Genomic DNA, 27,672 nt, shown 5'->3' with positions numbered 1-27,672 from the left:
AATATTTGATCAAATATTGAATTTGGACTTTCCTACTATAGCCCATAGATGCGGAAGGAAGCCATAGGCGTAAGCAGTGGATTGAGAGCAGCCCATGCAGACAAACAGATATCTCTCTCTTAAACTGACACATTTCCAGAAATACAGAATGTCCCTACTGTAAAATATGGTGGTGGGTCTTCGATGTTATGGGGTTATTTTACTTCCACACAAAGTGTTTGGAGGCATTATTTCATGTTATGGAACCAACTTAATATCTTCATTAACATGAAATTGATTGAATTGCTTGTAACCCAGTTGAATACATTTTACATTTACATTTTAGTCATTTAGCAGACGCTCTTATCCAGAGCGACTTACAGTTAGTGAGTGCATACATTATTTATTTTTTCATACTGGCCCCCAGTGTGAAGCGAACCCACAACCCTGGCGTTGCAAACGCCATGCTCTACCAATCCATGCCGGCCATTCCCTCCCCTACCCTTGACGACGCTGGGCCAATTGCGCGCCGCGTTTGGATAGGTAATTCCAAAGTGAAAAATCTACTTGCTACAACATGAAAAAATGGGTTGTATATACACTGAGTATACCAAACATTAGAAACACCTTCATAATATTGAGTTGCACCCTCTTTTGCCCTCAGAACAGCCTCAATTTGTGGACTGCAAGGTGTCGAAGATGTTACACAGGGATGGCTGGATGTCCTTTGGGTGGAGCACCATTCTTGATACACACGGGAAACTGTTAAGCGTGAAAAACCCAGCAGTGTTGCAGTTCTTGACACAAATCGGTGTGCCTGGCACCTAGAACCACACCCCGTTCAAAGGCACTTAATTTGTCTTGCCTATTTACCCTCTGAATGGCACACATACACAATCCATGTCTCAATTGTCTCCACGCTTACAAATCCTTCTTTAACCCCTTCATCTACACTGATTGAAGTGGATTTAACAAGTGACATCAATAAGGGATCATAGCTTTCACCTGGATTCACCTGGTCAGTCTATGTCATGGAAAGAGCAGGTGTTCCTAATGTTTTTTATACTCATCCTTGTTTGTATTTAAGTTATTTATTAGGTTTAACCAAAGTGGAAAAGTTATTTATTAGCTTTAACCAAAGGGGAAACATTATTTATTAGGTTTAACCAAAGGGGAAACATATTTATTAGGTTTAACCAAAGGGGAAAAGTAAGTTGAGTGTTGAACTAAATAGGTTGCAACTTGAAATATAGGTTGGTTAATAATAAAATATGTTTTATTTTCACATAAACCAGATAGGTGCAGTGAAATGTGTTGTTTTAAAGGTACAGTGCCCCTGGGGCAAATTAATGCCTTGCTCAAGGTCACTTTGACAGTTGTTTCATCTTGTCGGTTGGGTATTTGAACCAGCGACCCTTCAGTTACTGGCCCAACACTCCAACTGCTAGGCTACCTGACCCCCCTGATGGCATTGGATCATATATTAGGTATCAACAAACATAGCTTTTGTCTACTGAGAAAACCAAACTCATTTACTTGTAACCAGTTGACACCACTTTTTTATGTCGATCCAAAGAGTAATTTTTTTTTACAGTGCATAGAGGTCAAGCCCATCAGGTCTTCAGTCGTCCCAGATATAACAGCTGCCATAGAGGTCAAGGCAATTACCACAACAGCAGTTAAACTGGACAACCTTCTACTCAACACCTTCTGGTCAACTCATTCCCAGGCAGACAGGAACACTTTCCATTTCCCCCATTATTTAAATCAATCATCCAATTGTGTGACTGGATGTGAAGTGTTTCCCTTCTAGACATTGATCATTGGCCTCGAGCCATCTAGTAGATTGGGCTGTCACTTGTCCTTGACTCTTCCAAAGGCTTGGCTAGGACGAGTCCCCTGCTCCCCCAGACCCAATGTGTGGGATTCACAGTTATACAGTATTTATGTTCTCTGTGTGACATGCCTCACCTACTGTCATTATTTTCAGGTGCTAGACGTTAGAGTCGGACAGGGTTTTGCCATTAAATGCCCAGTATTTTCCCTGTGTCCGTGTACAGGTCGGCATGCTCTGGGAGGATGAGAGCTGGGACGGTGTGGCCTAATCGCAATTCCATGAACAAGTTTGTGAGTCTAAAACGGTCCAAAAAGAAGCAGGACATATCCTCAGATGGGAGCAGATCTGCCAACAAAGCAACGAAGCAATGGCAAACTACTTTAGAGATTGCTGTGGAAGCTGGATGTATTTCTGACACTGAACACGGCCATATTGGGCTCGTAACTCATCTGTTGCTTTGGTATGCTTCTTGGAACTCTGCCATCGACTGAGGTTTGATAATTTGATATTTCTATGTCAGAGGGTCACATTCCAAAACGACTTTAAGCTGCATGTATTTCTGACACACAGTTTCAGAACATGGCCATTGGCCATCGAGAAGTTCACTGACGGGGTAATAATTTGGACTACTTCTTGTAACATTTTGTATGTTTGTCCAAAGAACTGTAAAGCTTGCTAAAAAACACAACAGCTCCCTATTTGATCCATGTGTTTATCTTTGTAAATTTATGAGATTAATATTACATTTAGCCCTCCATTGACTTCACACTGCATGCTGAAAAGTGAAGGGGGAAAAAAGTATTTAGTCAGCCACCAATTGTGCAAGTTCTCCCACTTAAAAAGATGAGAGAGGCCTGTAATTTTCATCATAGGTACATGTCAACTATGACAGACAAATTGAGGAAAAAAAATCCAGAAAATCACATTGTAGGATTTTTAATGAATTTATTTGCAAATTATGGTGGAAAATAAGTATTTGGTCACCTACAAACAAGCAATATTTCTGGCTCTCACAGACCTGTAACTTCTTCTTTAAGAGGCTCCTCTGTCCTCCACTCGTTACCTGTATTAATGGCACCTGTTTGAACTTGTTATCAGTATAAAAGACACCTGTCCACAACCTCAAACAGTCACACTCCAAACTCCACTATGGCCAAGACCAAAGAGCTGTCAAAGGACACCAGAAACAAAATTGTAGACCTGCACCAAGCTGGGAAGACTGCATCTGCAATCGGTTAGCAGCTTGGTTTGAAGAAATCAACTGTGGGAGCAATTATTAGGAAATGGAAGACATACAAGACCACTGATAATCTCCCTTGATCTGGGGCTCCACGCAAGATCTCACCCCGTGGGGTCAAAATGATCACAAGAACGGTGAGCAAAAATCCCAGAACCACACGGGGGGACCTAGTGAATGACCTGCAGAGAGCTGAGACCAAAGTAACAAAGCCTACCATCAGTAACACACTACGCCGCCAGGGACTCAAATCCTGCAGTGCCAGACGTGTCCCCCTGCTTAAGCCAGTACATGTCCAGGCCCGTCTGAAGTTTGCTAGAGTGCATTTGGATGATCCAGAAGAGGATTGGGAGAATGTCATATGGTCAGATGAAACCAAAATAGAACTTTTTGGTAAAAACTCAACTCGTCGTGTTTGGAGGACAAAGAATGCTGAGTTGCATCCAAATAACACCATACCTACTGTGAAGCATGGGGGTGGAAACATCATGCTTTGGGGCTGTTTTTCTGCAAAGGGACCAGGACGACTGATCCGTGTAAAGGAAAGAATGAATGGGGCCATGTGTCGTGAGATTTTGAGTGAAAACCTCCTTCCATCAGCAAGGGCATTGAAGATGAAACGTGGCTGGGTCTTTCAGCATGACAATTATCCCAAACACACCGCCCGGGCAACGAAGGAGTGGCTTCGTAAGAAGCATTTCAAGGTCCTGGAGTGGCCTAGCCAGTCTCCAGATTTCAACCCCATAGAAAATCTTTGGAGGGAGTTGAAAGTCCGTGTTGCCCAGCGACAGCCCCAAAACATCACTGCTCTAGAGGAGATCTGCATGGAGGAATGGGCCAAAATACCAGCAACAGTGTGTGAAAACCTTGTGAAGACTTACAGAAAATGTTTGACCTGTGTCATTGCCAACAAAGGGTATATAACAAAGTATTGAGAAACTTTTGTTATTGACCAAATACTTATTTTCCACCATAATTTGCAAATAAATTCATACAAAATCCTACAATGTGATTTTCTGGATTTTTTTTCCTCATTTTGTCTGTCATAGTTGACGTGTACCTATGATGAAAATTACAGGCCTCTCTCATCTTTTTAAGTGGGAGAACTTGCACAATTGGTGGCTGACTAAATACTTTTTTTCCCCATTGTATACTGTGAACCACAGAGAGATCCGGTACAATCCAGCACATTATTTTGACCTTGTCCTCACAGTGATGACATTGCTGACATTGGCCCCCATAATAGATTTACCATGAGATATTAGAGACACATATTTCCCTCAGATTACACAGACCCACAAATAATTAGAAAACAAACCACATTTTGGTAAACTCCCATATCTATTGGGTGAAATACCACAGTGTGCCATCACAGCAGCAAGATGTGTGACCTGTTGCCACAAGAAAAGGGCTACCAGTGAAGAACAAACACCATTGTAAACACAACCCATATTTATGTTTATTTATTTTCCATTTTGTACTTTAACTATTTGCACATCGTTACAACACTGTATATAGACATAATCTGAAATGTCTTTATTATTTTGAAACTTTAGTGAGTGTAATGTTTACTGTAAATATTTATTGTTTATTTCACTTTTGTTTAATATCTACTTCACTTGCTTTGGCAATGTTAACACACGTTTCCCATGCCAATAAAGCCCTTAAATTGAATTGAATTGAATTGATATGCGACCTGGAAAATAAGATGTGAATGAACCCGATTCCAGCTCGGTTGTTTTGTGGATCCATGCCACAGCGTGTGACGTGTCATATATTGTGACTGGCTGTGACAGTTTAATGGATTGAATCATGTTAAAAGTGCTGCCGTGAGCCAAGGCTCTTGGGCGTCTCAGGCAAGCTCCTGTCTGTGATGATTAAACTACATTGCGAGCCTGAGTTGTTGAAAGCACCATAAAAATGTATTGGATCAAGAGTTAATGTCCGAACCTCCGAAGGCCCTGCCAAAATATGTTAAATATGTACAATGACAGTTTTATCATGTCAGTTCACTCAACTGTTTAATGACGTCTGGCAGTTAACAGTATCTCAGAGGCCTGCAACTCCTGTTCTGGACAGCCCATCCACATGGTATGCAGGCTCATATTACATCCCAGCACTATGTCCCTCAGATACAAAAACACAGGTCAGATATCATGCCAGATCTTTGCACATTAAAATAACTTGAATGTCATAAACTCTTGGTCTGCATGGTGTGAATGTTCTCTCCACCCACAAACATGCCAAGTTAATATCTTCTCTCTAATAACAGTGGCATCGGTGCCAGATTTAGTCTGTGTGGAAATGTTGGCAGATATACCAAACAATAAACCTTGGCTGACGTGAAGACGAGAGCACAGTCCAAGAAATGAAAAGGCCTTGATGGTCCTTCCAGATGGTCAGTCCAGTCCAGCCCCCTGCTCAACTAGTGCATTAAGCAGCTCCCCGCTATGGGGCTTCTTGTTGTGCTGGGTGGACACTGCTCACAAAACAAACAGGGTGTATTCAGGTGAAATGTTCTGAACGTTGCTAATAGAAATGTATTGAATAGAGCTGACATGATTCTCTATTCTATCTGACAGACAGTCGTATCTATTCTTTAAAACACATTTCTGTCTGAACGTTCTGTATGGATTCACCCTATTGAACATTCATTTAGCTGCACCACATCAGACACAAAGAACAACTGTTTGAATGTAGAGGTTTTGAAACAGAAAAGATGTGATCGACATTGAAGGCTGTGAAATGTCTGACTTTAAAGAAGACCTTGCTCAGATACATGTATTAAAGATCATTTTAACCAACGTCTCTGCTGATGGTGGCTCCTTCACAAGTTGCTAGAGCTGTCTTTTAGAAAGATATTAAAACTGTAATGTGAAGGATTAATTAAAATGGAAATGGAAAGTAATCTGTTACTTTATTGTAATTATCCCTTATTAATTTTATAGCAGTTTTATTAAAAACCAGCAGCTAAATGGTTAACTTCAGAGTGTAGTAGAAGTTTGAGGCAGCTATATTGCTGTCAGAAATATGAGTGGATGAGATGATTGAAGCACTGTAATGATGTTATGTAAGCCTTAAGAATCCCACTGGATGGTTTTAGCCAACTGAAATGTGAGACCAATAAAAGCCCCTGCAGCATCTTCAATAGATCAGACTGGAGATAAATAACTACACAGTTGATTGAACACTTTGATGAAGCTGTAATTGAAAGCCTAAATGTTTCTGTTCCAGCTTTTAAATATTTATTTAATATGGTTTCACCAGGGTGATAAATCACAAGCATGAGGTGACTGAGGACACAGTTCAGATGTGTTGACAAGCAAAATAGAAAAACATGGGTCAAAATACACATATTAAGTTGTTGATAAAGATTAATGTAACTCAACTAAATAAGGTCAGATTATTATGAAATGTTTTTAGTGGTAGTGGGGTAACATGGACTCCATTACAGTATTTGAGGTCAATGGTAGTAACATTGGAGTCAATCTGATAACTCAAACTTTTGATACTGTCATCATTATTAGTAATGACATCTCTTACTGATGTTAATTCAATTCAATTCAGAGACAAATATGACATTAAAAAGTCATGTAATGGGAGTGTTAGCGCTCCTGGAAGTTGGTGGCGCTAGTGAGACACAGAAATACAGAGGTCTCTCATCCCATCCATTTCCTTTACCAGAGTGGTCCATAATTAACTTTTGCTTGGTTGGCACTTTCAACCAGATATAAGCAGGCTGAGACCCCAGCATCCATTAGTCAGATACCTTCCTTCTCTGTGGTAAGACTCTCCGCCTCCTTAGATGTTTCCATTTGTATCATTTTTTTGTGCTCAGCATCTGAGTCAGTAGCTAACTGCACTGTTGGATTTGACTTCTGGATTTACTTATTTACATGTCCCTTGTCAGATTTTACAATATGCAATCAAGTGGCATTCATTTAAAATGTTGTTTTGGGGGGAAAAAAAGTTATTTGCTTTAAATGTGTTTTACTTCAAACCTGTAGCTTTTATTTAGGGTCAAATGTAGTGCTCCTGCTGTTTGTAAATTGAGGGGTGGTCTAGAATGTAACTGGGTTTTCAGGGGTATTTATTTGAATTCTTGACAGAATGTGTAGTAAAGTGAGTTGCCAATAGGAAAATGAATGTTACAAGTTGCACCTGTAGTTGAATTGGCCGTAATGATTGTGTTGAATGATGCCATTCAAAGCGGTTTTTGTGCGTATTCACAACACCCTAATGTTTCCCAGGTCCTCCAAGAAGTACAAATTCATCTGTAGGAGGGGAAAAAGAAGGTGAGACATATTTTGAGTCTTCATAAGAAAAGTGACAAATGTTCTGTGAGAGATACCACTCACAGCTCTGTTGACTGGGGAGGAAGCACCACAGAGTCAATCATGTTTCTTGTCTCTTTCCTAGTGATCCGTCACCATGAGTACGGACGCGGAGATGCAAATCTACGGCAAGGCTGCCATATACCTCCGTAAGCCTGAGAAGGAGAGGATGGAGGCACAAACCGCACCGTTTGATTCAAAGAACGCCTGCTATGTGGCAGACACCAAGGAGCTGTACCTTAAGGGTCTGGTCACTGCAAGGGCTGATGGGAAGTGTACTGTAACAGTCACGAATCCTGACGGCACTAAGGAGGTAAGCCTGATTGGTGCAATTACTCAATTTCTTGAAATAAACATCAAAATTATCCAAACATGCCAACAGGCAAAATGAAATCAGTAACAAAAGATAGATTGAGAAGGATTCCTCTGGTTTTTTTTGTAAGCAGAATATAACCTTCAAACACATACATTTTATCGCTGCTAATTACAAATGTATATGGACTAGTTAAGAATCACCATGTATGTGTCAGTGGGTGATAACAAAGTAGTTGGATTAGATGGGGGTATGCAGTTAAAAATATATATTTAAAGATTCAACTCGTATTTAATGATCAAAAAGTATTCAGTCATGTATATTTTTGACGGTTTCAGGCAGGAAAAGAGTTCAAAGACGCAGACGTCTACCAGATGAACCCCCCTAAGTACGACAAGATTGAGGACATGGCCATGATGACCTACCTGAATGAAGCCTCTGTGTTGTATAACCTCAAAGAGCGTTATGCAGCATGGATGATCTATGTAAGATACCTGCATAAACATACACACACACACACATGAACCTGAGAAACACACACATACAGTACTACACATAAATGAATGGTAGAAACCAAAACATACCAATACAGTAGACCTACATTAGTATACCATAGTACACCTACATCCTCACATAAATCCAGGTAAAAGTCAATCTGATTGAGCTAATCCCCTAATTTAGTTGAATCCCTTTCATCCAGACCTACTCTGGGCTCTTCTGTGCCACGGTGAACCCCTACAAGTGGCTTCCTGTGTACGACATGGAGGTTGTTAACGCCTACAGAGGGAAGAAGAGGATGGAGGCTCCACCCCATATCTTCTCCGTCTCTGACAACGCCTTTCAGTTCATGCAGATTGGTATGCGCTCTCATGGATGGATGGATGGATGGATGGATGGATGGATGGATGGATGGATGGATGGATGGATGGATGGATGGATGGATGGATGGATGGATGGATGTCCATAAGTGCATGTTTTATGTACCTTTATTTAATCAGGGAGTCACCATTGTCTCTTTTACAAGTGAGCCCTGCATATACAATTTAATAAAATACGTCAAAATCAATTACAATATAAAACTATAGGTTACTGAGCAAGCAATGCGGGGGGCAGCACACTTGAGCAGACCCAGCTCCAATTGGTCAGCCCCTGTGGATATCTAGGTATCTATAGCAAGTAAGGCATCAAGGACTTATTTTTCTGTGAATTACTGAAATACAAAATGTTGACTACCATTTTCAATCTGCAAAATTCCTGAATCAGCGTTCAGCCCACTCTCAGAGATACAAGGGTTAGATGCTCTTTCAAAAAAAGATAGCCAGCTGAAATAAAAAGACGATTAAATGCATCAATGATAGCATTTTTGTCCGTAACGGGGCCAGAGTCTGAATGAATGTGTTGGGTCAGAGAGGAGGAAGTGCAACCCTTTAGAGATTTGACAGTTTTCCAGAATTTAGCCGGGTTCCCATTACAATCAGAAAGAGTATTTACAAAATAATCAGATTTAGCTTTCTTGGTCAGTCTTACACATTGAGTCCTCAGTTGTCTAAAAGATTACCAATCCGGGCCTAAGCCTGTGTTCCTGGCCTTGACCAAGGCAACAATTCTCTTATGAATGACTTCAGATGAATCCGTTTTGAAGGGGCAATGATTTTCTACAATAGTATTGAAGATATTTGGAAAAAAGCTTAAAGACAAATCAGGTTCAGGGATAGCTGAGATACAGTCAAGGTCACTCAATTATAGATCATGTAAAAAAAGCTTGTTCACTAACGTTTTTTAAGTATTTCTTAATGATTACACGAGGCTTAGATTTATAGATTTTCACATTACTGACACAGAAAAAACTGGGAAATGGTCACAAAAATCCTGTGGGAAAACCCCACCAGCAACATATTCATCTGGCGTTATTGTGAAAATAAGATAAATCAGGGTAGATTTCGATGGATCTTTAGGATTTGGCCGTGTAAGCTCAGTTATCAGCTGAGACAGGTTTAGCTCAGAGCAAATATATTTCAGTGTATCTGACACTGGCATCCTCCAGTCAATAAAATCACCCATCATAAATAGTTCAGATTGACCACACTTAGATACCAATTCAGATAAATTGTTAAGAGCACATGAGAGAGCCGAGGGAGGGTGATGAACTCCCATTAGTGTCAGCTGGTTATTATGACCAAGGCCCACGTTAAGAACGAGACAATCAAACTGCTTAGGGACAGAGGTAGCAAGAGATACAGAAACATTTAAATTGTCCTATGTTGATATGGAGTTGTCGTTCCTCACTGTCTTGGCATTACCGTAAGCTTCCAGCAGAGGGTTAGCTGCGTTGATCAGATTCTTAAGAGGCCACTGATGGAGACAAACACAAGTTGCTCAGAATCTGGTAAAGTGGTCAAGTTAGTTTTCTCGATTGCTTGAACACTTTTCTTGAAACAGGATTCACAGGTGGAGAAAAAGTTTACACAGCCAAGAAAACTGGAATGTGTTAAAAAGCCACAACCTTCCTACATTTTGCTGGGGTCAACTTCCTTCTTGGATCTCAAAGTCCATAAGTGGTTATGGATAGATTAATGGATGGATGGATTGATGGATGGTTGATGGATGGATTGATGGATGGATTGATGGATGGATTGATGGATGGATTAATGGATAGATTGATGGATGGATTGATGGATGCATGGATGGATGGAAGTTAAAATATGCTTTAGAGAGTTATCTACTGTTTTCTAGTCTAGGTTGGAACAGTTTGCTGGTAATATCTGATTTCAGTAACCTTGAATGAAACATTTTCCTAAATGAAATTCATAATGATGCTATGAATTCAATAATGTACACAGAATGTTGCTCGAGTATGATAAGCAATATGTTTTTTGGTTACAGACCAGGAGAACCAGTCCGTCCTGATTACGTGAGTTGTGTACTAAAAATCTCACTTGAGAAAGTGTTTCTGCTGCAATATGTTGGGTCACTTGGGTGTGATGAAAATATATGACATAATGAATGGATTAGGCTATGCGTAATAATAAGTTGATGAGTGGGAATATTTGTTAATTATTTACTTATGTAAGAAACCAGGTCAACAGTGTATTTTTCAATGCTATTTCTTAGTGAAAGATAAAACTAAAACCCCTCTTTCTCTGTCATATTAACCAGTGGAGAATCCGGTGCAGGAAAGACTGTCAACGCCAAGCGTGTCATCCAGTACTTCGCCACCATTGCAGTTTCTGGTCCCAAGAAGGAAGCAGAGCCAGGCAAAATGCAGGTAGGTTTTACCTTTCTAACACATTTCAGTTTGGTGGGCTGTGTTCAAGCGATTGAGAAAAACTAACTTGACCAGTTTCTGAGCAACTTGTGTTTGTCTCAATCAGGGGTCTCTTGAGGATCAGATCATTGCAGCTAACCCTCTGCTGGAGGCTTACGGTAATGCCAAGACAGTGAGGAACGACAACTCATCTCGCTTTGTAAGTATGAAGGGCATACTGTGAAAGTGACCTTAGATTGGAAACATTTATTTCAGTAGTTCCCTTTTGTTTTATCAATAGATGTCCAACATTCTGTAACATTTAAAGGGGTCTATCAAAGTTAAATGTTAGATGTATTTAGTTGACCTATTTCTAACCCCCATGCTCTACTATAGGGTAAATTCATCAGGATTCACTTCCAAGGTAGCAAACTGGCTAAAGCTGACATTGAGACCTGTGAGTTGATTAGGATTTTTTCTCAATGCTTTACTAAATAATTCTCTATCTCTCTCTCTCTCTCTCTCTCTCTCTCTCTCTCTCTCTCTCTCTCTCTCTCTCTCTCTCTCTCTCTCTCTCTCTCTCTCTCTCTCTCTCTCTCTCTCTCTCTCTCTCTCTCTCTCTCTCTCTCTCTCTCTCTCTCTCTCTCTCTCTCTCTCTCTCTCTTGTCAATCTCTCTCTCTTTCTCTCTCAGACCTGCTAGAGAAGTCCAGAGTGTCTTTCCAGCTTCCCGATGAGAGAGGCTACCACATCTTCTTCCAGATGATGACCAATCACAAACCTGAGATTGTTGGTATGGCAAAGTAGAGTTACGATAGATTGCCATAGATTTTCTATTATTACCAAAATTACTGAACATTCCGGTAACTTTGATCAATTACCGATAGCTTTGAAACCTTAACAGTGATATAGTTGAGTCCATCTATTGAGTAAAGGAAGGAGAGATACTGTAAAGGTAGGACAGCACAATTCTAAGAGATTTAACTGACAAGACATTCTCCATTGTCCATAGAAATGGCGCTCATCACCACCAACCCCTACGACTTCCCCATGTGCAGCCAGGGTCAGATCACCGTGGCCAGCATCAACGACAAGGAAGAGCTGGATGCCACAGACGTGAGTCAAAACAAAGGGTTAACCAAACTCTAGATATGGAATGGGTGGAACCACCATACACACTGAATGCGCTGTTCAATTCCAACTTGGTAGCAGCTGGGAATTTTCATGTATTTTTTTTGTCAGATTCTAAATGCCTTGTGTTAGTTAGGCATGTGCCTCAAGGCATTCTTCATGACTTCACACTTCACCTTGAGGAACACACATGTAAGACATCCACAAGAGAGTGCCACTAAGTGCCCTGTGAAACTGTGTAAAACTCATTTTGTGCTGTCATCTACTAGTGTTGGCCAAACGTAATCATGTGGCTCTGAGAAGCCAGTCAAATATATCCATCCCATTTGTTCTGGTGAGAGCACAGAACTGTAGTGTACTGTAAGTGAGCAAACTACCGTTCAGTTCATCACTGTTGTACTTCCTGTCTAATACCAGGATGCCATTACAATCCTGGGCTTCAATAATGATGAGAAGATTAGCATCTACAAGCTGACAGGAGCTGTATTGCACCATGGCAACTTGAAATTCAAGCAGAAACAGCGTGAGGAGCAGGCCGAGCCAGACGGCACAGAGGGTGAGTCCCACTCATAGATATACAATATGTAAAGCATTAGTCCCATTCCCAGTCCCACTCATAGATATACAATATGTAAAGCATTTGTCCCATTCCCATTCCCACTCATAGATATACAATATGTAAAGAATTTGTCCCATTCCCATTCCCACTCATAGATATACAATATGTAAAGCATTAGTCCCATTCCCAGTCCCACTCATAGATATACAATATGTAAAGCATTAGTCCCATTTCCAGTCCAAATCATAGATATACAGACAGACAGCGCCTCATCAAAGACCGGCAGGAGATCATTTATGGAGACCGAATTCCAACCTCCAGAAATTATTTGAAATGATGGATGTGGGTTCAAATCAAAACCTAACCCATAACAAACTTGGCCAAACCCTTTTGTCAGTGTGACATCAGAATCAAGTGATCTTGTGTTCCTGAGTCTGTTGTTGTTGGTTCTCTCTCCAGTGGCTGATAAAATCGGCTACCTGCTGGGCCTGAACTCAGCTGAGATGTTGAAGGCTCTCTGCTACCCCAGAGTGAAGGTCGGCAACGAGTATGTGACCAAGGGACAGACTGTGCCTCAGGTAAGGCGGCCAAACACAGCATCTACCATTTTCTGAGCACCAGCAATATTTTGGTGATTAGTGCGTTGCTTGTTTTGAATAGTGATGTCTTCTCACCTTCTCACTATACATGGTCAATGTCTCATGTATTCATTTGAGGTATTATCATTGCAGGTTAATAACTCAGTCTCGGCTCTGGCCAAGTCCATCTATGAGAGGATGTTCTTGTGGATGGTCATCCGTATCAACGAGATGTTGGACACCAAGAATCCAAGGCAGTTCTATATCGGTGTGCTTGACATTGCTGGGTTTGAGATCTTTGATGTGAGTATGAGACCAGAACAAGACAATTAGTTGTGATTGAGAGGGATTACAGCCCTGTATGACGAAATGATCCCTTTTCAAATTCCATCAACAGTACAACAGCATGGAGCAGCTGTGCATCAACTTCACCAATGAGAAACTGCAACAGTTTTTCAACCACACCATGTTCGTCCTGGAGCAAGAGGAGTACAAGAAGGAGGGAATCGTCTGGGCCTTCATTGACTTCGGCATGGACTTGGCTGCCTGCATTGAGCTTATTGAGAAGGTAAACTGTCTGTCAGGATTGTAATGGACCACAACAGCAAAAGCTAATAGAGAGCGCTGTGTGAGATATTATCACAGTGGTACAAGGTATCTGACTGTTGAGAACTCTGTATCCTATTATGTGCCCCTAAATGAAAATACTCTGATAATAGCATGCTTGCTAAAGGAATACATGTGATCCTAAATGTAAATATCACTAATTTGATATACATCTCTTTTCGTAAAGCCATTGGGCATCTTCTCCATCCTTGAAGAGGAGTGCATGTTCCCCAAGGCTTCAGACACTTCCTTCAAGAACAAGCTGTATGACCAGCATCTTGGGAAAAACAAGGCGTTTGAGAAGCCCAAGCCTGCTAAAGGCAAGGCAGAGGCCCACTTCTCCCTGGTGCACTACGCCGGCACGGTGGACTACAACATCACTGGCTGGCTGGACAAGAACAAGGACCCCCTGAACGACTCAGTTCTTCAGCTGTACGGGAAGTCCTCAGTCAAACTTATGGCTACCCTGTATGTCGCTGCCCCACCTGAGGGTAAGACTAGCATCACATTAAAATATTTAATTAAGAACTAGTTACAACTCAGACCCACATTTTCTTTAAAGGGTCAATCTGCAGTTGCTACATCCATTTTTGGACGACATTCATTCTTGAAGAAAATAACTTTCTTGAAGAACATCAGCTTAGTTCAACTGTCGTACCACTTCAGAACCCAAAATAGAATCTTGTTTTACTCCAATTTTTGTAAACAAAGTATAGGTAAACAAGCACTTTATAGCCTCAAAACAAGGTTAAAACTATAATGTTGATATCATGGATGGTCAGTCCTTTTTTACATAGCTCTGCCTATGAATTTCAGTGGTTACATTTCTCCAGCCCCATCTCTCAGCTTTTTATTGAAACAGTGGCAGGGAGCATGATTTGTATTGTTTCAACTGCTGATTGCTGCTTTAAAGTCTTTAAATGTATCAACATTTCTCTGGGTTTTTCACTGGGTTTTTGTATTTGGTATTTTATTAGGATCCCCATTAGCTGTTGCAAAAGCAGCAGCTGCTCTTCCTGGGGTCCACACAAAACATGAAACATGAAATAATACAGAACATTAATAGACAAGAACAGCTCAAGGACAGTACTACATACATTTTTTTAAAAGGCACACGTAGCCTACATATCAATACATACACACAAAATATCTAGGTCAAATAGGGGAGAGGTGTTGTGTCGTGAGCTGTTGCTTAATCTGTTTTTTGAAACCAGGTTTGCTGTTTATTTGAGCAATATGAGATGGAACAGAGTTCCATGCATTAATGGCTCTATATAATCCTGTACACTTTCTTGAATTTGTTTTGGATTTTGGGACTGTGAAAAGACCCCTGGTGGCATGTCTGGTTGAGTAAGTGTGTGTGTCAGAGCTGTGTGTAAGTTGACTATGCAAACAATTTGGGATTTTCAACACATTCATGTTTCTTATAAAATGAAGAAGTGATGCAGTCAGTCTCTCCTCAACTCTTAGCCAAGAGAGACTGGAATGCATAGTATTTATATGAGCCCTCTGATTACAATGAAGAGCAAGACGTGCCGCTCTGTTAATGTACTCATACAATAGGTGTTATTTTACACAATCTCATTGGCAGCATTTGCATTAAGATAAGTGTGAAGTTAACCAGATATTCTCTAATTTAGAATAATATATCACTTTTCCCCATTTTAACAGATACAACCAAGAAAGGGGGCAAGAAGAAGGGTGGTTCCATGCAGACTGTGTCCTCCCAGTTCAGGGTGAGCTTTTAAAATGTGTATATTCAGGCTTTCTAAAGGTGCATTGATTATCAGAAATGATCTCTGAAAAAATGGTTTGTAACCCTCTTACAGGAGAACTTGGGCAAGCTGATGACCAACTTGAGGAGCACTCATCCTCACTTTGTGCGCTGCCTGATCCCCAACGAGTCAAAGACTCCAGGTACAAGATATATTTAGTTAAATATGACATCTTATCAGTACAGTATCAGTAACCTTAACGAACCAATCTTTAACCTGTTAATGAGACTTGGTTTGTGTTTCCAGGTCTGATGGAGAACTTCCTGGTTATCCACCAGCTCAGGTGTAATGGTGTTCTAGAAGGTATCAGGATCTGCAGAAAGGGCTTCCCCAGCAGAATCATCTATGCTGACTTCAAGCAGAGGTACACACACACAAACACAAATGCACGCACACACACGCACCACACACACAAAGAAAGTTCTGCGCTAAGGGTTTTCCCAGCATCCGTATACATTTACATTTTAGTCATTTAGCAGACGCTCTTATCCAGAGCGACTTACAGTTAATGAGTGCATACATTTTTCATATTGGCCCCACGTGGGAAACGAACCCACAACCCTGGCGTTGCTCTACCAACTGAGCAACAGGAGGCTTATCGTTAACGTAATATAACCAACCTATTATAACTTGACATTTACTAAATTTCTACCACATGTTAAACAAGTCTCCTCATTCAGGTACAAAGTACTGAATGCCAGTGTCATCCCAGAGGGCCAGTTCATGGACAACAAGAAGGCTTCTGAGAAGCTGCTTGGGTCCATTGATGTGAATCATGAGGATTACAAGTTTGGACACACCAAGGTCAGTCAAATATCCCCAGAAAAAGCTAGCAATGATAATATAAATTCTAAACATTCAATGTCTCTCCAGTTGATACATTCATCTTTTTATTATTTCTTAAAGATTTGAAAAAACATTGATCTCAATTAATTATCATGTGCATTGTGTCAGAGTGGTATGGCTGCAGTTATCTGTATCAGTGTACATTATTCATCTACAACTGTAAAATAACTTACAACTGATAAACAACCTATCCCATGGTTTGTTTGTAAGCATTGCAATGTATATGTTGGTGAAATCAATCTAGTGGCGTTGTTCCTCTCTTTTGATTCAACCCTTTCTATCTGTCACCATCTGACAGAGGTTCCATAATTGACCATGTTTACCTGTGTCAGGTGTTCTTCAAAGCTGGTCTGCTGGGTGTCCTTGAGGAGATGAGAGATGAGAAGCTGGCCTCTCTGGTCGGCATGGTCCAGGCTCTCAGCCGTGGATTCCTCATGAGGAGAGAGTTCACCAAGATGATGGAGAGGAGGTGAGGAATAGTAGACAACTTGGCAAAATAATTCTGTCAACCACCTGTATGTAAAGCATTTTGATTACAGACTGTATATGCTGTGAGTTGTTCACTATGAGAAAGTATGTTATAATATTCTATTAAAGCAGCAGATTGGGATTTAGCAAGCTGTTCAATTGTTATTTAAATTAGTGATATTTACCCATTCATTCTTGAAGAATATGACTCCTCCTGATCTTAGCATTACCTGTCAGTCCTTTCATCTAGAGAGCTGTCTATAAATGTAAGTGGGGTTACATTTCCCTAGCCCAATTCCTCAGCTGTATGCAAAAAGTGGCGGGGTCCCCATTTTGTTATTCTTTGAATCCCAGAACGTAGCTTTAAAGTCCTACCCCAGTCTCCTTTTCACCTCATTAAACACCTGATTTACTTAACAAAAGGCACATCTCATTAGGTGCTCCAGGTATCCTCATGGCATGGCACCAGTGAGGGGTGAGGCTTTCCTCTTTTGTTCTCTATTGCTCCTCTATTGTTCCTCAAGCAAGGGGGGAGGCCGATGACATCACAAAGCCACCATCAGACCAACTCCTTGAAGTTTCCTTGAAGTCTTCAGTTCACACTATTTTCTTCAAAACGTATATTTTTACCCTTTAGTGTGTGTACTTTATTGTATTTATAGTTGGGATATCGCTTTTCCACAGGAAAAGTTCTAAAATCACTGGAGGAGATCTTTGAGCATGCCACTCACCATGCCACTCACCATGCCACTCACCATGCCACTCACCATGCCACTCCATCTTTTCTGTCGACCATAGATTCAGTCTTCACTATCCAGTACAACATCCGCTCATTCATGAATGTGAAAACCTGGCCATGGATGAAGGTGTACTTCAAGATCAAGCCCCTGCTGAAGACCGCAGAGACTGAGAAGGAGCTGGCCAACATGAAGGAGAACTATGAAAAGATGCAGACGGACCTGGCCAAGGCTCTGGCCAAGAAGAAGGAGTTGGAGGAGAAGATGGTGTCCATGGTGCAGGAGAAGAATGACCTGGCGCTTCAAGTCGCATCTGTGAGTGAGCAACGACCCTCATTAGAGCACATTTACACACACATGAACACAGACACGAACATAATCACACACACATCTGCACATATGAACACACGTACACTGTGGTTATCTCAATTTTTTTTATTGCCCATGGTATATATTTATATTTCATGCATTTAAATGCATTTGCTCTGACCTATTTGACCAAATTAAGTCTATATTTTGATACACAAAGTGAGGCCACTGATTTTTTTCTCCTGCTCTGAAACCAGGATTCAGAGAATCTGAACGATGCTGAGGAAAGGTGCGAGGGGCTCATCAAGAGCAAGATCCAGCTGGAGGCCAAACTCAAAGAGACGACTGAGAGGCTGGAGGATGAGGAGGAGATGAATGCTGAGTTGACTGCCAAGAAGAGGAAGCTGGAGGATGAGTGCTCTGAGCTGAAGAAGGACATTGATGACCTGGAGCTCACCCTGGCCAAAGTGGAGAAGGAGAAGCACGCCACTGAAAACAAGGTTTCGTAGACAGTCTAACCAAACAATAATCCATACAATAATCAACTCTAAACAGAAATGGAATTCAAGTTTTTTTGTGGGTGCTGTAAAAACTATGACACAAAATAGTGTAATTTCATTTGTGGGGTAATCCACCCATTCATTACATGTTCTGTTCCCCCCTCCTTTATGACTTCCCCTCAATACACTGGCGTGGAGTACATTGCCATCTAGTGTTGAATCTATAGTACAGCACTTGTTGACACATTTCTAATATTAATTAAACTAAATCTCCCCTTCATGGTGAAGTGACCAAAGACTAATTTTGTTGTTGCCGTTTTCAGGTTAAAAACCTGACAGAGGAGATGGCGTCTGTGGATGAGAGTGTTGCCAAGCTGACCAAGGAGAAGAAAGCCCTCCAAGAGGCCCACCAGCAGACACTGGACGACCTGCAGGCAGAGGAGGACAAAGTCAACACTCTGACCAAGGCCAAGACCAAGCTGGAACAGCAAGTGGACGACGTGAGTGGAGTTTGACATTTTGGCCATGATAGTATGTAAGATGATATTATCTTCAATTGTTTAGATTTGACCAATATATGTGTGTTTTTATCTTGTAGCTTGAGGGATCTCTGGAGCAAGAGAAGAAGCTCCGTATGGACCTTGAGAGAGCCAAGAGAAAGCTGGAGGGAGATCTGAAACTGGCCCAGGAGTCCATAATGGACCTGGAGAATGACAAGCAGCAGTCTGATGAGAAAATTAAGAAGTAAACACAAATCAATTACCACAGTATTACCTGCCATCTTGATCAAAATAATGGATGTTATTGGCTCATTCTTGTAATTATGAATGAAGGCTCCCTTTACACTATCTAACCAAATCAAACTTTGCAATCAACGTGTTTGTGTTTGTTAGGAAGGAGTTTGAGACCACCCAGCTCCTCAGCAAGATTGAGGATGAGCAGTCTCTGGGAGCTCAGCTGCAGAAGAAGATCAAGGAACTCCAGGTACAGTACAGGATCTAAGCTCCTGTCCAGGAAAGGACACACCTGAATCATTTCCTGAAAAAAACGGACACATTTCTTCTGGAAGCTTCTGACGGCTCAGTAAGATGGAAGATGGGGCTTCATGATGGTGCTTCTTTCTATGGAAAGATGGTGCTTCTTACCGTTGTTAGTTCCGCCCTTGGGACACTGTCTAATGAATATAGTAAATATGTTAGTGTAACTGGCTATGTATTAACACATTTATGCTAAATATACTGTTCATACTATTATTATGTAGTGAGGTTCAATTGTTTCAACTGTATTGTAGTGTTCATCCCCCCTGCTCCTGCCCCCTGTTCTAGGCCCGTATTGAGGAGCTGGAGGAGGAAATTGAGGCTGAGCGTGCTGCAAGGGCTAAGGTTGAAAAGCAGAGGGCCGATCTCTCCAGGGAACTTGAGGAGATCAGCGAGAGGCTGGAGGAGGCCGGAGGTGCCACTGCTGCTCAGATTGAGATGAACAAGAAGCGCGAGGCTGAGTTCCAGAAGCTGCGTCGTGATCTTGAAGAGTCCACCCTGCAGCACGAGGCCACAGCTGCCGCTCTGCGCAAGAAGCAGGCCGACAGTGTGGCTGAGCTCGGGGAGCAGATCGACAACCTGCAGCGCGTCAAGCAGAAGCTGGAGAAGGAGAAGAGTGAGTACAAGATGGAGATTGATGACCTCTCCAGCAACATGGAGGCTGTCGCCAAGGCTAAGGTGAGTAGTGATGTTTTGGTCAAGCAGTGTTGAGGAGGGTCAGCTACATTACCATTCAAGTAAACTGAAGTTGACAGGAGTCCCATATGTTTCACTAACAGGGCAATCTGGAGAAGATGTGCCGTACTCTTGAGGACCAGCTGAGCGAGATCAAGACTAAGAATGATGAGAATGTTCGCCAGGTCAACGACATCAGCGGACAGAGGGCCAGACTCCTGACAGAAAATGGTACCATCAACAATGAACAACAAACCAATGTAGCACACTTCAGTAGTAAACAATAACAAGTGTTGGGGCTGTAAATCCAGTCCACATAGTTTTTGTCCTACAATACCTCAAATACATTTTCAATCTTAGAGAACAGAGACCCCATTAACAAGAGGTCACTCTTTCCCTGCAGGTGAGTTTGGCCGCCAGCTGGAGGAGAAGGAAGCCCTGGTGTCTCAGCTTAACAGAGGAAAACAGGCCTTCACCCAACAGGTGGAGGAACTGAAGAGGGCGATTGAGGAGGAGGTCAAGGTAAAGGACCCAAAATGGAAACCACCCACCACAATTTAGAGCTCTATATACATATAGACGGTGACTACGCCACCCTCAGAGACTTCTACTGCCATTTGTTTTACTCTCTATCTAATCTCTCTTTGTCTTTGTCTTTCTTGCTTTCTTTCTCAGGCTAAAAATGCACTGGCCCACGGTGTCCAGTCTGCCCGCCATGACTGTGACCTCCTGAGAGAGCAGTTTGAGGAGGAGCAGGAGGCCAAGGCAGAGCTGCAGCGCGGCATGTCTAAGGCCAACAGTGAGGTGGCTCAGTGGAGGACTAAGTATGAAACTGATGCCATCCAGCGCACAGAGGAGCTGGAGGAGGCCAAGTGAGTTGCACGCAGTTGCAAAAACTCAAATAAATGGTGTGGATGGTGAGGGTGATAGGGGGCTCTGAGAAAATGTTATGTCAATATGTAGTGCAACATTTGTTTCACAACAAATTGCTCACCATAACACCACCTTCTGTTGTCCAACAGGAAGAAACTGGCCCAGCGTCTGCAGGAGGCTGAGGAGACCATTGAGGCGACCAACTCAAAGTGCGCCTCCCTGGAGAAGACCAAGCAGAGACTGCAGGGAGAGGTGGAGGACCTCATGATTGACGTTGAGAGAGCCAACGCAATGGCCGCCAACCTTGACAAGAAGCAGAGGAACTTTGACAAGGTGAACATTTATAAACGTCACTCTAGGTGATATTTTCTGTCTGCTATTTGATCAGTTGTAGTATAATTGTAGCATATTTCTGAATCAAAACTCTCCATCAATGAGTTGTAATGAAAATCCCATGTATTTCCCTAGGTTCTGGCAGAGTGGAAGCAGAAGTATGAGGAGGGTCAGGCTGAGCTGGAAGGAGCTCAGAAGGAGGCTCGCTCTATGAGCACTGAACTCTTCAAGATGAAGAACTCCTACGAGGAGGCTCTGGATCATTTGGAGACTCTGAAGAGAGAGAACAAGAACCTGCAACGTGAGCATTTGACAGCAGTTCTATTTGGCTGATGTTTGACTAGTGTTTGAAAATGGAATTAACTGTAATCATCAACATTATATCAAAATTACTATTAAACCATCTCAGAATTTTCATGTAAAGTATAAAATGTTATTTTTTGGAACTTGTAATTGGTATTCCTTTGAATAGCCCAAGAATGTGGGGGGCAATTCGATTTGGAAGACAGTATGAAATGCTGTTAATTAATTAACTGTTATTATGATTCATTATAAACTTCAGTGCATTGGCGATATCCACTGTGAAAATCTCTGAAGTATAATCTGCTCCTGTGTTTGTGTGTGCAGAGGAGATCTCTGACCTGACTGAGCAGATCGGAGAGACTGGCAAGAGCATCCATGAGCTGGAGAAGGCTAAGAAGACCGTGGAGACAGAGAAGTCTGAGATCCAGACCGCTCTGGAGGAGGCTGAGGTACAAACTACAGCTGTTTGATAGGAAAAGCAGTGTTACACTAGCCAATACCAGCTACAGTCTAATGCTCCCCTTTATTGGTGTTTATTGTAGTCATTTATACAGTATGTAATTCCTTGTGTTATACACATCCAAATGTATTGAGCACAATTCACCTGACTGCTTCTCTTTGTCCAGGGCACACTGGAGCACGAGGAATCCAAGATTCTGCGTGTGCAGCTGGAGCTGAACCAGATCAAGGGTGAGGTGGACAGGAATCTGGCTGAGAAGGACGAGGAGATGGAGCAGATCAAGAGGAACAGCCAGAGGGTGGTTGACTCCATGCAGAGCACCCTGGACTCTGAGGTCAGGAGCAGGAATGACGCCCTGAGGGTGAAGAAGAAGATGGAGGGAGACCTGAACGAGATGGAGATCCAGCTGAGCCACGCCAACAGGCAGGCCGCTGAGGCCCAGAAACAGCTGAGGAACGTCCAGGGACAGCTCAAGGTAAAGGGACTGGGACATCAGGCTCAAAAACCTGAACATGGGGAGGGATTTGTTTGTGAATCAGTAGAAAACAATAGAACAGAGGAATGGAATAGTGGACTAATATACTGTAGATATTGTGGAAATGTTTACCAATGATCACCAATCCTATCACCCCTACTTCCACAAGTCTAATGATACTATGTCATTGTGAACCCCAGGATGCCCAATTGCACCTTGATGACGCTGTCCGCCTCTCAGAGGATATGAAGGAGCAGGCAGCCATGGTGGAGCGCAGAAACGGTCTGATGGTGGCTGAAATTGAGGAGCTGAGAGTTGCTCTGGAGCAGACAGAGAGAGGCCGCAAAGTGGCTGAGACTGAGCTGGTAGACTCCAGCGAGCGTGTCGGACTGCTGCACTCCCAGGTACGGGTCAAAAGCCATTTCTAATTAAACTCAACCAAGCATACCATTTACACACACATAGAATTCAACAGTGCTTGCGTTTATATTTTCATAATTTCCGCCTTGTGACTTGTAAGTTCTCTTGAGAGTCAAAGAAATGGCCTTGTTTCCTCCTTCAGAACACCAGCCTTCTGAACACCAAGAAGAAGCTGGAGACTGACCTGGTTCAGGTGCAGGGAGAGGTGGACGACATCGTCCAGGAGGCCAGGAATGCAGAGGACAAGGCCAAGAAGGCCATCACTGACGTGAGTCCTTGAATTACATCAACTAGATTTGTCCCCAAGGGCCAATGGTAGCTGGGCTGGTTAACCACACCAAAGATCTCAAGGGGGCTTTATGAGTGGTGCCAGTTGGTGCATAAATTAAACTAAGTACCATTCCAGGCGGCCATGATGGCTGAGGAGCTGAAGAAGGAGCAGGACACCAGCGCTCACCTGGAGAGGATGAAGAAGAACCTGGAGGTCACAGTCAAGGACCTGCAGCACCGCCTGGATGAGGCTGAGAATCTGGCCATGAAGGGAGGCAAGAAGCAGCTCCAGAAACTGGAGTCCAGGGTGAGTTAACAGCAGGGTGGATTGAAAAACAGATTGCTGGAAATGTATTTTATTATATAAAAATACACAGGAGACTGGTTTAATGACTTTTTCTCTCAATAACCCACCTACATAAGGAAAAGTAGTTGTTTTCATTATAGACCCCTCTAATTAAAATGGTAAAAATATATAGGAACAGACAACAATTGTGCCTCCTTGACTAGCAGAAGAATATACTTCTGTTTTTACAAAGATTTGTTACGTCTGATTTCACCACCTCACATAAATGCCTACCTTTATTTCTTCCACAAAGGTGCGTGAGCTCGAGACTGAGGTGGAGGCCGAGCAGAGAAGAGGTGTAGACGCAGTCAAGGGAGTCCGCAAGTATGAGCGCAGAGTCAAGGAGCTCACTTACCAGGTAAGAAAAAGTGCCTTCTTCACACACTAAAGCACACTGGTTTGTGTATTAAACTATGGGGTATTGATTCTTTGATCTTCTCCCACAGACTGAGGAGGATAAGAAGAACGTTGGCAGACTTCAGGACCTGGTAGATAAGCTGCAGTTGAAAGTGAAGGCCTACAAGAGGCAGGCTGAGGAAGCGGTGAGTCACAGACTTAGTCAAATACTCTGAAAGCTTACGTTCCCTAGTAGACATTACAAAACGTCATGTCCAGACAGTTTGGTTGAAGTGTTGCTAATGCACATCAGTCAACAATGACTCAGTTGATAGTGCAAGTAATTGCTGAAGAAATGTATGCACAGTGACTCCTCTGCCTATGTGTTACCAATTTAAAAGATAGGGGGTTGAATATTATTTATCTTAGTGCCGGGGGCTGGTCTAGTGGTAGTGCTGCCGCCCCTATATCACATATGCCCCTGGAGGCAGCAGTTTGATCCCTCTGTTCCACCACTCACTTTCTCTGCTATATCATCTATCTCCCTAAATACATTGCTATCCTAAATATATCAATAAAAAAACTTTAAAAATAATATTAATTTGCTATCTGAAGCTTCAAACTTTGAATACTGATGTTATGCTCTCCTCTGTTTTCCTCACCCAGGAGGAAGCAGCCAACAGCCACATGTCTAAGTTCAGGAAGGTTCAGCATGAGCTGGAGGAGGCTGAGGAGCGTGCTGACATCGCTGAGACTCAGGTCAACAAGCTCAGAGCCAAGACCCGCGACACTGGAAAGGTACAGAACTGCTGCTAAACGTACACCTGACTCATGTTCAAATATGTCCACATTAACACCACCTATGATTCGTTCTTCACAGTAGTCGATACTGACATTTTACACTCACTCAAAGGTATTTAAGATCTCTGAAAAACACATTTCAGGACAGGGTAAAGAAAAAAAGATTCATCCAAACTTAGTTGGTTCAAAATCAAAATCAAAGCTGAGCGCTGAGTCTTAAATGCTTTATCCATTATATTATTTCCAGGTGTTCATATATTTATCATGTTCATTATTAATACTGATCCATTATATTCTATTCAAGTCTGTCCATATATTTATCATGTTCATTATTAATACTGATCCATTATATTCTATCCAAGTCTGTCCATATATTTATCATGTTCATTATTATTACTGATCCATTATATTCTATCCAAGTCTATCCATATATTTATCATGTTCATTATTAATACTGATCCATTATATTCTATCCAAGTCTATCCATATATTTATCATGTTCATTATTAATACTGATCCATTATATTCTATCCAAGTCTATCCATATATTTATCATGTTCATTATTAATACTGATCCATTATATTCTATCCAAGTCTATCCATATATTTATCATGTTCATTATTAATACTGATCCATTATATTCTATCCAAGTCTATCCATATATTTATCATGTTCATTATTAATACTGATCCATTATATTCTATCCAAGTCTGTCCATATATTTATCATGTTCATTATTAATACTGATCCATTATATTCTATCCAAGTCTATCCATATATTTATCATGTTCATTATTAATACTGATCCATTATATTCTATCCAAGTCTATCCATATATTTATCATGTTCATTATTAATACTGATCCATTATATTCTATCCAAGTCTATCCATATATTTATCATGTTCATTATTAATACTGATCCATTATATTCTATCCAAGTCTATCCATATATTTATCATGTTCATTATTAATACTGATCCATTATATTCTGTATTTCTTCTTACAGGGAAAAGAAGCAGCTGAATAAACTAGACCAAAGTCTGATCAATTTCCTTTGATGCATAAAATATGATTTTCATGGTGAAATGTTGAGCATTGATTAAAAACATGTTGACCTACATAAACTTCCTTTGTGACTGTGGACTTATTACTCAGCATATAGCTTTTTCATACCATAAAAATATTGCATTCTGGGATTTAAACAACAACAAAGCTGCCACCCCAACAAAGTGGCCACTTTTTTTGGTAAACACTCCCAAATGTATAGACTGACCTATGAATGCAAGTACTGACCATCCATAACATTCAAATTATAGTTGTAACCCTTTACAGTTGCGGAAATTGGCCTATATGGACACGTCCAAATTTCAAATGTTTCTAAAATAAAATACTATGAGAAGAATATGCATAACCATGGTAGCAATTGAAAGGGAACACTTTGGAGATTGTTGGGAAATGATCAAAACAAAGTTCTTAGGAAACAAGACAGGATTCTTAGGGTTATTTGTTGGTATTCCGGTTCTTCCGTCAATTTGGTGAAAAAGTCCCGTGTGATGGTAAGGCCTAGCAGGGTACAACTTGGCAAGATGGTAAAAGGCAGTGGGCCCCATCCTCTCATGCCATGCCATGCCAACTACCCAGTATGGTGGCGCTATAACAAGTGATTGAAAATGCTAATTTTTGCAAGGTCACTCCCCTGACCCCGTTTGACCTAGAGTCATGAACTTCGGTATGTAGGGCCCTCTCTTTACAAGGAACGAATGTGCCTCAAGAACCCATAAAGTCCACCATCCTCAGCCTTTGCACCAGCTGTCGTCATCGGCAGCTCCACGGTGAGGAACATCTTGGTTCCTGGGGTAAAAACCCTGTGGTATCCTGGAGCGCGAGTACAGGACATTACAAGGCGGCTTCCTACCGTTCTACGACAGATGCCGGGGGCTGACGCTGTTGTAGTCCATGTGGAGGGCTAGCTCGGAACTGCTGTACATTTTGTTTGTTTGTTAGTTTTTTACTTTTACCCCCCTTTTTTTCTCCCCAATTTCGTGATATCCAATTGGTAGTTACAGTCTCGTCCCATCGCTGCAGCTCCCCTACAGACTCGGGAGAGGCGAAGGTGGAGATCAATGCGTCCTCCGAAACACGACCCTGCCAAGCCGCACTGCTTCTTGACACACTGTTCACTTAACCCGGAAGCCAGCCGCACCAATGTGTCGGAGGAAACACCATCCAGCTGGCGACCGAAGTCAGCTTGCAGGCGTCCAGCCCGCCACAAGGAGTCGCTTCAGCACGATGGGACAAGGAAATCCCAGCCAGCCAAACCCTCACCTAACCCGGACGACGCTGGGCCAATTATCAAATCAAATCAAATGTTATTGGTCACATACACATATTTAGCAGAAGTTATTGCGGGTGTAGCGAAATGCTTGTGTTCCTAGCTCCAACTGTGCAGTAGTATCTAACAGTTCACAACAATACACAAATCTAAAATTAAGAAATTAAGAAATATATAAATATTAGGACGTGCAATGTTGGAGTGGCATTGACTAAAATACAGTAGAAGAGAATACAGTATTTACATATGAGATGAGTAAAGCAGTATGTAAACAATATTAAAGTGACTAGTGTACCATTATTAAAGTGGCCAGTGATTCCATGTCTATGTATATAGGGCAGCAGCCTCTAAGGTGCAGTGTTGAGTAACCGGGTGGTAGCCCGCTAGTGATGGCTATATAACAGTCTGATGGCCTTGAGATAGAAGCTGTTTTTCAGTCTCTCGGTCCCAGCTTTGATGCACCTGTACTGACCTCGCCTTCTGGATGATAGCGGGTGATGCGTTGGGCAGACCGCACCACCCTCTGGAGAGCCCTGCGGTTGCGGGCGGTGCAGTTG

The 27,672-nt window shown here is 41.9% G+C and overlaps 1 protein-coding gene across 1 annotated transcript; it reads left to right on the top strand.

Moving 5' to 3' along the window:
- The first annotated feature begins 7,472 nt into the window (after window positions 1-7,472).
- On the top strand, window positions 7,473-24,810 carry LOC121579187 (myosin heavy chain, fast skeletal muscle-like). Its single transcript, XM_045219652.1, has 38 exons — window positions 7,473-7,700; window positions 8,039-8,185; window positions 8,401-8,557; window positions 10,584-10,611; window positions 10,857-10,965; window positions 11,072-11,164; window positions 11,341-11,401; window positions 11,637-11,735; window positions 11,955-12,058; window positions 12,491-12,629; window positions 13,092-13,210; window positions 13,364-13,513; window positions 13,608-13,778; window positions 14,004-14,307; window positions 15,488-15,552; window positions 15,646-15,733; window positions 15,838-15,955; window positions 16,272-16,395; window positions 16,770-16,906; window positions 17,702-17,957; window positions 18,209-18,451; window positions 18,775-18,951; window positions 19,050-19,195; window positions 19,345-19,435; window positions 19,777-20,166; window positions 20,268-20,394; window positions 20,567-20,685; window positions 20,839-21,035; window positions 21,186-21,369; window positions 21,505-21,670; window positions 21,997-22,121; window positions 22,299-22,607; window positions 22,808-23,011; window positions 23,170-23,295; window positions 23,434-23,604; window positions 23,897-24,001; window positions 24,090-24,185; window positions 24,646-24,810. The coding sequence occupies exons 1-38, from the start codon at window positions 7,485-7,487 to the stop codon at window positions 24,793-24,795; spliced, it is 5,811 nt and encodes a 1,936-aa protein (XP_045075587.1). The 5' UTR covers window positions 7,473-7,484; the 3' UTR covers window positions 24,796-24,810.
- Window positions 24,811-27,672: the final 2,862 nt, after the last annotated feature.

Source organism: Coregonus clupeaformis, unplaced genomic scaffold, assembly GCF_020615455.1.
Source record: "Coregonus clupeaformis isolate EN_2021a unplaced genomic scaffold, ASM2061545v1 scaf2578, whole genome shotgun sequence".
Classification (NCBI taxonomy): Eukaryota; Metazoa; Chordata; class Actinopteri; order Salmoniformes; family Salmonidae; genus Coregonus; species Coregonus clupeaformis.
Note: the sequence above shows the minus strand (reverse complement) of the source record. Positions and strands in the feature narration are given on the sequence as shown.